Genomic DNA, 13,642 nt, shown 5'->3' on the forward strand with positions numbered 1-13,642 from the left:
CTTAAGGGACACAGAGGCAGGGGGCAGGCAATGATGCTATGGAGGTGGAGACCCAGGGTCACGGAGACGGGCCTGTGTTTTGCTAGTGGGTAGGCGAAGGAGGAACTTCAGGAGTCCCAGGAAAAATGTGGGTGCCCGGAAGCGGGCCAGATAAGGTGAGCCCTGCACTAGAGGGGTGCTGCTTCTGTCAAATATCAGCCTCACCTGTCTCCCCCCCTCCACACCCTAGACCCCCACAGCAGAGTATGTCTGACCTCGCCAGACCCCGATGACCCTCTGAGTTCCTACATCAACGCCAACTACATCCGGGTACGTAGCCCCATCCCAGCGACCTCTCCCTGAAAGGGAGGCCCAAGCCGACAGGATCTGACCTCCAGGCTTGCCCTTAAGCCAGCATGGCTCCTGCCAGCCCCCTGGGAAGGGCCTGAGTGTGGGGACTGGGCCCAGGGAGCGCTGCATCCGACCCTGATAGCCTGGACTTGGCTGGCCACAGGGCTACGGTGGGGAGGAGAAGGTGTACATTGCCACGCAGGGACCCATCGTCAGCACGGTCAGCGACTTCTGGCGCATGGTGTGGCAGGAGCAGACACCCATCATCGTCATGATCACCAACATCGAGGAGATGAATGAGGTAGGCACCCCATGCCGCTGCCAGGCGTCTGCTGCTTTGTGCCCTCGGCTAAGCATCTTGTTTCCCTATGAATCCTTACAACAGTCTCGTGAGGGTGGTAGTGTTCACGCCACTGCCAAGGGGAGGAAATGGGAGGCTGAGCGAGGTTAAGTCCAGGCCCTGCCCTCTCCACCTGCCCGGCTTATGCTCTGATCCGGTCCTGCCTCCCTGCCCGCTGGGGCCCACTCTGGCTACTTCTTTACCCATAGTAGCTCATTTAATCGAATCCCCACTAGAGTGCTTCAGAGTAGGCATCACTTCCGGTTTCCAGATGAGGAAACTGAGGCTCAAAAAAGGGAAGTAACGTACAGGTTATGAAGCTGAGGTTTGAACTGCCGTCTAACTGCGAACCTGTTGTCCTTTTATGTCTTGCCCTGCTGGCCCTGGTGGGGCACTGGGGAAACCGGGTGGGGAACTGGGAGTGTATTGCAGCCTGGTCTGGGCCCCTGCAGAAGTGCACTGAGTATTGGCCGGAGGAGCAGGTGATGTACGACGGAGTGGAGATCACTGTGCAGAAAGTCATTCATACCGAGGATTACCGGCTGCGACTCATCTCCCTCAGGGTGAGGCCAGGGACTGGGCTGGGCCGGACTGGGCCGGACTGGGAGGATGGGGGACAGGACCATGACCCGGGGGCCTCCACAGATAACGGGGTCTGTAGCTGAAATCCGGGCCTCTGTCACTCTCAGGATGTACTGATAAACAGGGATGAGGGAGGGGTGAATGGACTTGGGGGCCAGAGGCAGGACCAGATATCAGTTGTATTTTATGCTCTTGGGCTCTCTCTCTGTCTACACTGTCATTCATGATGCCTTCCAACTCTGCTTCAGATACACTCAAGTCCAGAACTGCCTGGGTAAGAGATCTCCAAACAACCTCCAGTCCTTAGAATTGAAGGTCCGTTAGAACTTTGAGATCCTGTAGTATTCAATCTGTCCACCAGAGGGCAGACACTTCTTGCTGCGTTTGGGTTGCACAGGAAAGTCATGGTTACACAAAAAGGGAGGGAAAAAAAAGGAAGACATACAAAATGTGAGCAATACAAAACAGCCCAAAAGAGTGGGGGGGAGGTATCCTCCCACCCTGAAGTGGTGCTTCTTCTAGGCTCAGCATAAGAGAGGAGATTGTTCCTCTGGAATCCTCTGGATTGGGTAGAGCCCAATGTAATAACCCCAAAGGCTGGGAGAGGTGAGCCAAGTGCCAGGAAGCTTTCTGCTTCCCCAGAAAGAGAGGCTGAGGTGAGATGAGGGCCGCCTCATTGTCACACTGCCATGGGGAGTATTTACTTTTGTCCATGAGTCCATGAGTCTCTACAAGAAGCCTCCCTACGCCTGGTTCTGGGTGGGTACTGGGAACACAGACTGTCCAAAGCCTGGACTCTCTCCTAAAGGAGCACCCCTAATGGTAAGTACCAGGCTAGAGATTGGCAAGAACATAGAAGAAGGCCACTCCATTAGCCAGGGTGTTCAGGGAGGGCTTCCTGGAAGTGGTGGTGCTAAATGGAGTTGGCAGGATGAGTAGGAGTTGACTAGGGGCAAACAAGGGAGAAAACATTCCAGGCAGAGAAAAAAGTTAAAAAGGAAGGCACGGAAGGTGGAATAGCTGTGTGTGTGTGTGTGTGTGTGTGTGTGCGCGTGCGCATGCGTGCGCGCACAGCAGAGGTTTTATGTACAAACCATCTGGAGTGCAGAAGCGCTCCAGATTGAGTACTACCCGTGTTCAGGGGTAGGAGACGGGCCTGGAGGGCTACGTCCTATACGGTGTGTCTCATTTGCCAGACTGAAGACTAAGGAGAGTGGGTTTTATTCGGAGAGCAACAAGGGCCGTTGGAGAGTTCTGAGCAGGAGAGCAGCGTGTCCAGATCTGTGCTGCACACGACCACGTTTGGCCACTGTGGGGATAGAGCAGTCAGGGGGGAGGGAGAGACGGTGGAGACATGATAAAGGGCGAAGCGGAGGTGGAGCTGGTGGAGAGGCAAGAACACTGACAAGACTTGGGGGGGGGGTGGCAGGCGAAGCGTAGTGACGTGAGCAGGAGAGCCCCCAGGCTCCGGGTCATGAGACTGAGGGGTGACCCGGCTGTTTAAGATAAGGGAGCAGAGGACAGGATCGGATTGGAGAGGGACCCTCTGTCTCTCTTGGAGGACCCTGGAGTTGTTGGGGCAGAACGGACCAGGGAAGACCAGTTGTCACTGAGCAGCTTCCACTACCAAGCTGGCTGTGGGTCTCTGATGCCACTGAGCAGTACGAGCAGCACGGTGTAGGCGGCAGAGGCCGTGGGTCCCACGCCGGGGTCTCCCCACTGTGTTCTCGCTGCTCCCTTCCCAACTTTGGGCTACGTTGGGGACTCTAAGAGTTCACATGTATCTGGGGTGGGTCTCTGTCTCCTGGACAGAGCGGGACCGAAGAGCGAGGCCTGAAGCATTACTGGTTCACGTCCTGGCCCGACCAGAAGACCCCAGACCGGGCCCCCCCACTCCTGCACCTGGTGCGGGAGGTGGAGGAGGCCGCCCGGCAGGAGGGGCCCCGCTGCGCCCCCATCGTCGTCCACTGCAGGTGGGTCCTCCCAGCCACCCACCAGGGCAGGGCAGCCTCCCTGCTCCCCACGCCGGTCCGTTCCTTACCCCAGCGTCCCCTCTGCCCTCAGTGCAGGGATTGGGAGGACGGGCTGCTTCATCGCCACCAGCATCTGCTGCCAGCAGCTGCGGCAGGAGGGAGTGGTGGACATCCTTAAGACCACGTGCCAGCTCCGTCAGGACAGGTCGGCCCGTGCACAGGGGTGGGGGCGCATGGGGAGAGACTGAGGCACGCGTGGGGTGCGGGGCAGGAGGACCCACGGCACATGGACGTGCTGGAGGATGGGGGAGTGGAGGACACAGATGGGGAGAGGAGCTGGATCCAGACAGCTGCTGGCCGGATGAGGAGGGGAAAGGAACCCAGCTGGGGAGGGGGGAGGGGGGAGGGGTGGTGGGGCACGTCCTCTCCGTCCCTGCTGTGTGCGCCAGAGCTCGGCGGGACAGGAGGGAGCAGAGGGACGTGGCTGGCAAGGGTTGACCCCTCCGCGCTACAGAAAGACCAGGCCCCTCGCGAATGATGGGCAGTCGTGGGTTTGGGGGTGCCCTCCCGCAGCCCGTCGTCTCTCAACCACCCCGTCTCCGCTGTGCATCTCTGCCCGCAGGGGCGGCATGATCCAGACATGTGAGCAATACCAGTTTGTACACCATGTCATGAGCCTCTACGAGAAGCAGCTGTCACGCCAGTCCCCAGAGTGACTGCGCTCCTGCCCCGAGGTCCTCTGGGCACCGCCCAACCTGAGTCTGGGCCCTCCCCCCGGTTACCCGGGGGGCCCGGCCTCGGGTCCCCGCCTGCCCCCCCGTCCCTGCCCCTCCTGCTTCCTTCTCTCTAGTCTGTTCCTTCCTCCTCCCTCCTCCGGCAGCCTTGGCCTGGCCCCTGCTCCCCAACATAGCTCTTCCTACTGTACATACTGGGGACTGGGGCAGGGTGGGAGAGGGATGTGCCAGGCCAGGCCTGGGGCCCCGGGGCCTGACCCATGCCATGCAGACCTGGGGCCTCAGTTTTTAATGATAGTTCCATTGCTACTTGATCCAAAACGTTTCTGTGCCGCAAGTGTCCCGCTGTAGCGTGTCTGTCTGTCCGTCCATCTCTGCTGTCTGTACCGGACACTGTGTCTCCTCGGCCCCGGGAAAGGGGTGATGAGCTCCAGCCCCACAGTAGCCCAGGCAGAGGCGCCTGCCCTGGGCCCCCACCCCCACTTCCCACCCGGCAGATTGCATTTTGCCCCAGTTACTGAGCTCAGGATGGGGAGCGCCTGAGGAATGGGCCGAGAGATCTCAGTTGGGCGAGAGGTCTCTGGGCTGGGGTGGGGGGAGTATCACAGCCAGGATGACCTGTTGGTGTCAGATGCCTTCAGGAGGCAGTGACCAGCCTATGAGGCATTGAGGAAGCAGGGGACGGAGGGGGGCTGTGAACCCAGAGGACCTGAGCCCTGGTGGGGGGTGGGAGAAGGGGGAGCTCTGAGGGTGGGGTGGGGTCTGGGCCCCAGATCCGTGTGGAACACTTTTCTGTGTCACCGTGGGAAAGCCTTCCCAGAAGTCTCGCTGCGTGTAGCTCTGCGTGTGTTCCTGTGTCCATGCGTGTGTTGAGAGCCCGTCAGTCGGGCGTGCATGACTCTTGGCAACATGTGTTATCTTGGAGCCACGTGTTTTTATTGCTGACTTTAAATATTTATTCCACGGCAGACAGAGACATTTGGTGTCTTTTTATAATTTGCTCGTGGTCATTGAATAGAGCAATAAACGGAGCATTTTGAGCAAAACTAGCCTCCTGCGTCCGTATAATTGCCTCTCCCCTCCCTGCCTCCCTGTAATCCGGTCTTTGTGCATCCTCTACACACACACACACACACACACACACACACACACACACACTCTCAAGGTCCCTAGCGCCTGGTCTCTGTGCACCCTCTATGCACACGCTCACACAACACACACACACACACACGCACACACGCACACACACGCAGAGGCACACCCTCCAGCTCCCTAGTGCCCCCTGTGGAGATTGGAAGTATGGGCCAAATCCATTTGATTTTGGCAGGGTCTCCTGCACCCTCACCTCCAACCCATCCAGGAGGCCTGGACTATGAGGAGCCTCAAGGCCAGGTATGGGAGGCTTCCAGAGAAGGCAAAGTGTCTGGAAGGCCACCAGCTCCGACAGATGGGCCAGAGAGGCCAAGGCTCGGGCAGGGAGACTTTCAGGTCACACCCAGGCTCCTCCCTGTAGGCCAGCCCACTTATCCCATGAACCCTACAGGTCCCAATAGCAGCTGCAACCTGGATGTTTCCCTTATAAGGCCTGGGCTGACAGTAGCCTCCCCCCCAGAGCGCCCAGGGACTCTGCCCCAGGGCTCAGATCCTGAGCCACCCGGACACTCCTGCTCTATTCTTACCCCTGCCCTCAGGGATGCAGCAAAAGTAGCTGTGATGCTGCTGCTGGCAGGCGGGGGTCACTCCAGGGCATGGGAGGATCCAGGGCAGGGCTGCTGACCGACCAGTGAGTCCTTACAAAGCACCAGAACCTCATGTGTGTTGGTAGACTGTCCCAAGCGTGCAGACAATAAGGAAAGAATGGGGAGGGGCTTTGAACAGCTGGGATGCAGGTCCCAGAGCGGGGGATGGGCATGCTCTCCAGCCATCCTCCAACAGGAGGGTAGGCCCTCTTACCCTCTACCTGGATTAGAGAAGGATTGAGCTATAGGAGTGGGAAGGGGGAGGGGAGCTAACATGTCTGTCTCCTCCTCCAGGGTGGCCCTGTGAGGCCACTTAAGCCGTGCAGGCACCACACATAGAGTCCAACATGAACGGTGCCCCCTGGATGTATGCGAAGTGGCAGACTTCCCTGACTCCGGCCCCACTGGACTGTGCACACATGTACATATGTGTATGTATGTGCGTGTGCACACACACACGCTACCCTGAGCCCCTCAGCTCAGCGAGGTCCCGCCCACCAGCAGTGAGAACCAAAACCTCTGGCGAAAGAGAACAGGAAAAGTAAGCCTGGACCACCACCCTCAGTCTCCTGCCCACACGCCTGGTCCCCAGCATTTCCTCCAGCCTTGGCTCCAGCCTTACTTCCCCCCTCCGCTCCCCCACCAGAGCAGCGTGCCAATCTAGCTGGGGCAGCTGTGGAGGCTCAGTAAGGGATCGCCCCCAAGGGGCCAGACATTTAAGGGACCGGTGACTCCACTGTTGGGACAAAAGAAGGAGACTTGCCCGCCTACAGCCCAGGCATAGCTGCACCCCCAAAGCCCTGGACACAGCATTCAAGGGTTAGGAGAGACAGGTCACGCAAAGGTAAGGCTCCCCTCTTTCTTCAAGAAGGGTGCAGAACCTGCTACCTTCGGAGCCCAGAGCAGGACAGTCAGAGTAAGCTAACTCGTGTGAGTTCGCTCCTTGTGTGTGTGTGTGTGTGGGGGGGGGGGGGGGTCCCAGGTAGAAACTACAGGTGGGTAATCGCACGAAGGAAACTTTATTTGCAGCAAATGAGATCGTGGGGAAAATCTTCCAAAGTCGTGACTCCCTGAACGAGGGTGAGTAGGTTTCTTTTATTTAGGATGAACATTTAGATGGGGAGCCATGTCGTCGCATGTACAGGCGAGCAGAAGGTCAACGCCTGTTCCTTAAGGAAACATGCCCATAGATACATTGTAATGTAAATGAGGCTGAGGCTCGTTGGGTGGAGATTTTAGTATCATGAGGAGGTAAAGGTAACTGTAGGCCACGCCAGGGTCCGTCTGCACAGGTGTGAGTCAGGGTAGGTGTTAAGCTTAAACTGGTCTGGGTGGTCTGGGCCACCAGAGCTCCTGTCCAGGCAGTTGTTACTGCTTGGGGTTGTTTCAGTTTCCATCACAGGATATTTTTCCCCGCAGGTCTTTTGCCTGAGTTAAGAGATAAGCTGGAAATAAGTCATACAGAGAAAGATACCATATGTTTTCACCCTTATGTGGATCCTGAGAAACTTAACAGAAGACCATGGGGGAGGGGGAGAAAAAAAAAGAGAGAGGGAGGGAGGCAAACCATAAGAGACACTTAAAAACAGAATAAACTCAGGGTTGATGGGGGGTGGGAGGGAGGGGAGGGTGGGTGGGTGATGAGCATTGAGGAGGGCACCGGTTGGGATGAACACTGGGTGTTGTATGGAAACCAATTTGACAATAAATTTCGTATTAAAAATAAAGAAAGAAGAGTTTAAGGAAGAATGTGGGACGAAGGTCAGTGGAACCAAGCAGGTGAGCAGTAAAGGTCAGCTCTTGGGGTCTAGCTGGTGACAGTCTCAGAACTCAGAGGTGGAAATAGGCCAGGCAGAGATACGGGGGGGGTGGGGGAGATAAAGTTGAGCCTCCACCTTCCTGCCCAGAACAAGGCCCTTTTCAGAAGGGCAGTGGACTGGGAATCAGGAGGCCGGGATTCCAGGCTGAGTGACCTTGGACAGGTTATTTCTCGCAGACATCAGTTTCCTCACACACAAAGTGTCCCACAAGTGTGGGAAAACTGCCGTGCTGGTTAAACAAAAATGGTAGGAACATCCATTCTTGGAAATGCTGTGTGGTTGTTAGAACGAGGAGAGCCCTCACGAACCGATACGGAGAGATCTCCAAGGTGGATTCCGTGAAAGAGAAAGGGCGGAATAGTGAATAGTGTGTACCTGAGGTGTAAAGAGGGGACGAGGACAAAACCATACGTGGCTCTGCATGAAGGAGCTCCAGAAGGAGCTAAGCGACCAGGGGTGGTTGGGTGGTTCGTGTTGGGGGAGGGCCGGGAGATGGGGGCTCAGGAGGGGGCCTCTTCACATGGATGTGGATGCTGTTTCACTTAGTAACGATGAGATCGAATTACTGATTTTTTTTAAAGAAAAAAAAAAAATGAAAGAAAACCTCAGCCTCTGTCTTTACCGAGTCACAAGTGAAAGCAGGGCTGCAGACACACACTCTCATCTATCCGTCTTAGCATTCCAATGATGCCAGGGGTCCCCAGGGCACAGGAGGAAAATGCCCAGCTTCCTTCCAAGGCCCACTGCAGTATGGCTTAGTCAGGAAGTTCCTTCTTAGGTCTGACTTCATTGCCTCCTGATGAGACAGCTAACACTGCCTCCCTAGTTCCATGTAGCTATGAATACGAATCCCCAGCTCCCCCTGGGTAAATCTCAGCCCTACCATTCTCTCCCCCTGAGAACTTGGAATGGTTTGCGATTACTTGGTGGGTGACAGGCCCACTGGCCCTTGTAACCAGCCTGGGAAGGTGAGATACAATGGGAAGAAAAGACAGGCCGGAGAGAAGCTTGCTGCCCTACTTCTCATTCTCTCCTGTGCACAGTCGTCTCCCCTTGTGTTCACCTGCTCCGTGTCTTCCCCCCACCACACACACACACACACACACACACAGAAGAGCAACTCTGGATCTCCCTCCTAGGCCCTTCCTTCATGGCCTCATCCTCTCCCTGGTCCTCCCAGGTGAGTGCCCACGCCTGCTGTCACCATGACGACCATTCACCACGAGCAGATGCTGCAGGAGCACGTGTCCATGGAGTTCTCCAGCTCCACCACCCACGTGCAGACCTTCTCCCAGACAACCAGGATCGTGGGAGGCAAGTAGAGTGGATGGGAGGGGAAATCGGGAAAGGGCAGCCTTTCTTTCTCCAGATCCAGCCTCTGGGCGGCGACGGGGCGAGGGGCAGGGGTGGGCGCTCAGCCGTTATGAGTTCTGGGCCCCTCAGGAGCCCAATATACAAAGGACAACCCTCTCGTAACCTGTGCTTCTAATCTGTACTTTGATAAAGCTTCAGCCAGTGGGATGCTTACCCATAGATCCGATCTCCAGGAAAACAGCTTAGGAAAGTCAGTCACATGCATGTGTGTGAGTGATTGATGAACTTAATTGCTTGAGGAGATCAGAGCCCGAAGCAAATGGATGTATCTCTGATGGCAGAATTTCAGACATGGAGGAAGCTAGGGAAGTAGCTACCTTAATCTAGATGTGAGTAATGCTGACCCTGCTCCACTTCAGAAATAGGAGATTTGGAGCTGCCAGTGGAGAGGATGAAGACATAAACAAGTGACCTAAGCTTCCAGGCTCTCAACCCTTGGGGACCGGACTTGGGGGAAAACAGATCCAAGGGAAAGCTGAGAAATGGTCTCAGAGCAGAACAGATTGTTTCAGTCATGTCTCTAGTGAAAAGAGATTAACAGATGGCCAGAGGCCAAAGTATCCAATATCCCCTCCCAGTCACTGCCCCCTCCCTCAAAGTCCTGGAGGGACAGAGTCCCTCAAAGTCCTCGTGCACAGAGGTCAGGGCCAGATGAACACTCTATCCCAACCCCTCCTGGTCAGTGAGGCCAGGCAAGTGGAACAGCTGGGGCTCAAGACCAGAAGTTGCAAACTTACGTGATGATAGCAGTGATTCTCAACCCCGGCTGCATATTCGATTGGCTTTAGTGTAGCAGGGAGCAAGGAAGGGGAATGAAAAAAAAAATAGCGATACATAAGTCTCACCCAGCTGCTAAATCAGGTGTATGGGTATGTGTGTGTGTGTGTGTGTGTGTGTGTGTGTGTGTGTGTTTCAAGCTCTCCAGAGATTCTAGCATGTAGCCAGAGTTTAAAACCACTGGCCAGCAGGGTCCAGGCACGGAATATAAATGCAGAAAAAAAGACCGAAGTGAACTGCAGAGGACATCCCCCACCTCAAGGGGCAGCCGCTATTCACTGCCCCCGATCGTTGCCATATGGGGGGTATGAGCTCCATGTTGAGAATCCAGAAATGTGAATTTTTATGTGAAATCTCTCATTTTTTAGATGTAGGGCTACTTTTTGTTTGACCATTGTAGAGATTAAACATCTGCAGGTTATGGGCAGCCTGCACACTGCTTGTTTGACACTTCTGATGGCTACTTAAAAGTGCGTCGGAACACGTTTTTCTCATCTCAGTCTTTCAGGCTAGTGGGGATAATAAAAGCACCTACTTCGCTGGAGTATTGTGAGGATTAAATAACATAACCTCTGAACTGTGTTTAGCACGGTTCCTGACAAAAGGAACGCGCTCTGTGAATCAGAGACATTGTTTTTAACTGTCAGCTCACTAGCCAACAAGACGGTCTGTAGTTTATACTGAAAAAACTTTTCATTTTCCAAACATAAAATTACATGACTGCATTGAATATGCTCTCTCAGATAAGGAGATTCCCACCCATAGCCCCTCTAGGCTGGGAATGTTTCCTGTCCCTCGCTCAAGAATCACTGCTCCTCCCATAGCAATGAATGCTAAACCACAGAAGGGCTAAGGGAAGGCAGACAGCAGAATTCAACTAAGCCACCGGGCCCCTCTTAAGGCTGCTGGGGGACTAGGATTTCCAGGAGAGAAGCCCAAGAGGCCAAGAAACCCCCATCAAAATAAATCTCCTTTTTAAAAAAAGAAAAAGGTTGGAAAAAAAGAAAAGAAAAGAATTGGGACCCGGTAACGTGGCCCGATAAACGTGATTGACCAGAGGCCTGGAAGAGGAGTTCGCTCCCCCTGGTGGCTGAAACGTGCCATAACACAACGACCGACTGACTAAAGGTCCTCCTTTTCTGGCCAAAGTCCCCGCACGGCCCTAAAATGCTCCGCCGTCCCCTCAAGAAAAGGTCAATCCTCCAGTCTTGGGCCCATTCTGACCTCTCGCCTGTCGCCACAGAGGAAGTCGTGACCAGGAAGTCCTCGAGCACTGTAGAGTTCTTCAGCTTGGTGACTCGGAGTACTGACATCCCTGCAGGCGAGAGCGTCCCCGAGTTCGTGGAGAAGCCTCACCCGGTCACCGCGCCCGAGGGTGTGTCGCTCCCCGTGTGTCCCCAAGCCCCTGGCTGCTTTCTGTTCTTCTCCCGGTGCCCCAATCAGCACCACGACCCCACTGTCCCCCAGTAATGCAAACACTGGTGGCCCCAGGCCCAGGGGCGCTCCCCTGCCGGGGTGGACATGAGACCCCTGGGAGGAGGCAGGGTCCGAAGGTCCGACCTGGAGGCTAAGAGGTGTACTTGTGTCCCGTGCCCACTGCAGGGGATAAAGCTGTGTTCCGAGCCCGGGTGCAGGGGAACCCCAAACCCAACGTCTCCTGGAAGAGGGAGAGCGGCATCCCCATCAAGGAGTCGGCCAAGATGTTCTACGACAGCATCAACAAGGAGCACGTGCTGAAGGTGCGGGGACCCGAGCCAGAGAGCCAGTTACGGACGAGGCCAGAGGCAGGGACCCCAGGGCATGCCGCCGGCCCCATCACGGACAAGAGAGCCACAACTGAACGAACCAAGAAGGGCCATGGGGAAAGAAGCTGTCGTTGCCCTAGAGGAGGGGCAGGATAAGAGAGGCCGAATCAGGAGCTGGGGTGTTGCTAGAGTGGGCAGGAGACCAAAATTAGGGGTGAGGCAAAGCAGAGCTAGGGCAAAGCCAAGGAGGGGCAGGAGACCCATCTCTTCCAGAAGGTGAGAGAGCCAAAAGGGAAGGGAAGCCACGGCTATGGGCGTAGCTAGAAGGGGGCGTAGCCGTAGTGGGTGGAGCCAGGTTAAATAGGGGCGGCCAGGCACCAAGGGAGGAACTGATCCTAGCGATGGGGTGAAGTTCAGGGTTCCTGGGCTCTTCAGGGGACACTTCTAGAAGACTCTGGCCAAGAGCTGATCATCCTTAGATCTAACCAGCTTCTGCAACTTCTGGTTCCAGACCCATGAGGAAAAGGAGAGATGGGTCATGGGGAAACATGTCCCAATTGGTCCTGCGAGGACATACCATTGTGAAGGGCAAAAAGCCTCTCCTCTCCCCACCATACAGAATGTTCCTTCTCCCAGTGGCCCCATTACTGGACCCTTAGCCCCACTTAGTACACACAGGCTGCCCCAAGGTCCCCCTACTGGCCACCGCGTACACAAATTCATTCATTCCGAGACCCCACTGGGCTGTGAGTGCCATGTTGCAGATACCAACATTCACCGGTTTCCTCAGCCTAATTCACCGGTTTCCTCAGGCTCAGTCCAGCACCTGTACAAAGGAGTAAATATGTGTTAAAGGAAGGAACACTCAGTCTAGTGGCAGAAACTGCACACAGTTACAACTCAGAGGAAATCCCTGTCGTCTAGCTCACACCCAAGAGGGAGAATCCTGTGAAGAATCAGGCTACAAACACACACACTCACACTGATGGCTCCCTGGAACCTCCACATGATAGAGGCTGCTCAGTCCTCCACACATATACCCACACTCAGCCCCACTCCCCCTCCCCCCCAAAACGCCCTCCTTGCCCTCCTCACAGAAAGTCTCCCTGGGGTCCTCCTCACTCCCCCACTAATGGCTTGACTCTGATCCAGCTGGAGCCACTGACCTCCGGTGACTCTGACAACTACAAGTGCATTGCAAGCAATGACCATGCAGATGCCATCTACACTGTGTCCTTGCTGGTGACAGAAGGTGAGCCAGCTCCCTCTTCCTGGTCTTTCTTTGTTTTGTAGGGATCAGACTCCTCTGTCTGACCCTGTCCCCTTTTCTGTCTTCAGGTCATGAAAAAATGGATTTCAAAAAGATGTTGAAGAAGAGGTGAGGCTGGGAGGCTCCTCTCCCCAGGGTACTGTCCCTCCACCCTCCAGGCCAGAACTTCTCAAAGGCCTTTGGGGCCCTGAGTTAATGGCCCAGGCTCCAAGAACCCATGAATTAGGGAAGGGAATCTCAAGGTTAGGAGAGCCTCCCTCTGTCTTCAGAGGGAGGTGCTGAGCCCTTGCTTGGTACCCACCCCCTCCCAGGGGACTCCCTGCTCCCAAGAAGCAGCAGAAGAAGGGGATAGGTGAGAAAGAGATGCTGGAGATTTTGTCCAAGGTACCCAAGAAGGACTTTGAGAAGGTCTGCATGGAGTATGGTTTCACTGATTTCCGGGGGCTGCTCAAGAAGCTCAAAGAGATGAAGAAAGTGGAGGTGGAGGTCAGTGACCATAGAGGGGCAGGGGTCTGCAGGCAGGGGTCTGGGTCTCTCCGAAAGTGCTGGTGCCTGTGTGTCTCCCAGTGGCAAGGTCTCTCCACCCTGTCCACACATGCTCAAAGGCAAGAGCAAGAAAGGATCTCTACTTCTCTCCCCACTACACCCAAATGTGTTTGCATAGACTTTGGAGTAGGATAGACCTGGGTTCAAGTCCCACTTCTACTGCCTTATTAACTGTGTGAACTGCCCCTCAGTTTCTCATTTGCAAAATGAAATTTCTACTTTCCTCTTTCATATGTTTTTGTGTTGTCATCATGCATTCACTCAACCGACTCACAATTATTGAGCATCTACACTGGAATTAGAGGACTTAGGTAATGGGCCCAGGTCCATGGTGACTATTCCATGAATGGAGTTCCTTTCTCATGGTCCATGGTGACTATTCCATGAATGGAGTTCCTTTCTCATGGTCCAT

At 55.1% G+C, this 13,642-nt stretch overlaps 2 protein-coding genes and 1 long non-coding RNA gene across 6 annotated transcripts in view; 2 read left to right on the forward strand and 1 right to left on the reverse strand.

The window, feature by feature from the left end:
• Positions 1–4,674, forward strand: part of PTPN5 (protein tyrosine phosphatase non-receptor type 5) — a 54,877-nt gene extending 50,203 nt beyond the window's left edge. For 2 of the 4 annotated variants that reach the window (XM_040495656.1, XM_040495659.1), the window contains 6 exons: positions 230–309; positions 494–631; positions 1,123–1,233; positions 3,065–3,225; positions 3,317–3,430; positions 3,848–4,672. In XM_040495656.1, the coding sequence (XP_040351590.1) occupies positions 230–309; positions 494–631; positions 1,123–1,233; positions 3,065–3,225; positions 3,317–3,430; positions 3,848–3,941 (698 nt within the window). In that variant the 3' untranslated portion in view covers positions 3,942–4,672. Of the gene's footprint in view, positions 1–229; positions 310–493; positions 632–1,122; positions 1,234–3,064; positions 3,226–3,316; positions 3,431–3,847 lie in introns of all 4 variants that reach the window. The other 2 variants (XM_040495657.1, XM_040495658.1) reach the window with 2 other exon arrangements.
• A 2,100-nt stretch (positions 4,675–6,774) lies between these two features.
• LOC121043680 (uncharacterized) lies at positions 6,775–10,980 on the reverse strand. Its single transcript, XR_005796971.1, has 2 exons — positions 10,894–10,980; positions 6,775–7,126 (listed from the first exon to the last, which is right to left on the reverse strand). It is a non-coding gene; the product is annotated as an uncharacterized LOC121043680 (long non-coding RNA).
• IGSF22 (immunoglobulin superfamily member 22) overlaps positions 8,598–13,642 on the forward strand; it is an 18,001-nt gene continuing 12,956 nt past the window's right edge. The window contains exons 1-6 of the mRNA XM_040495661.1: positions 8,598–8,832; positions 10,913–11,044; positions 11,272–11,408; positions 12,567–12,666; positions 12,753–12,792; positions 12,996–13,170. Of these exons, the coding sequence (XP_040351595.1) occupies positions 8,724–8,832; positions 10,913–11,044; positions 11,272–11,408; positions 12,567–12,666; positions 12,753–12,792; positions 12,996–13,170 (693 nt within the window). The 5' untranslated portion in view covers positions 8,598–8,723. The remainder of the gene's footprint in view (positions 8,833–10,912; positions 11,045–11,271; positions 11,409–12,566; positions 12,667–12,752; positions 12,793–12,995; positions 13,171–13,642) is intronic.

Source organism: Herpailurus yagouaroundi, unplaced genomic scaffold (genome assembly GCF_014898765.1).
Source record: "Herpailurus yagouaroundi ecotype Mexico unplaced genomic scaffold, PumYag 187, whole genome shotgun sequence".
NCBI classification, from domain to species: Eukaryota; Metazoa; Chordata; class Mammalia; order Carnivora; family Felidae; genus Herpailurus; species Herpailurus yagouaroundi.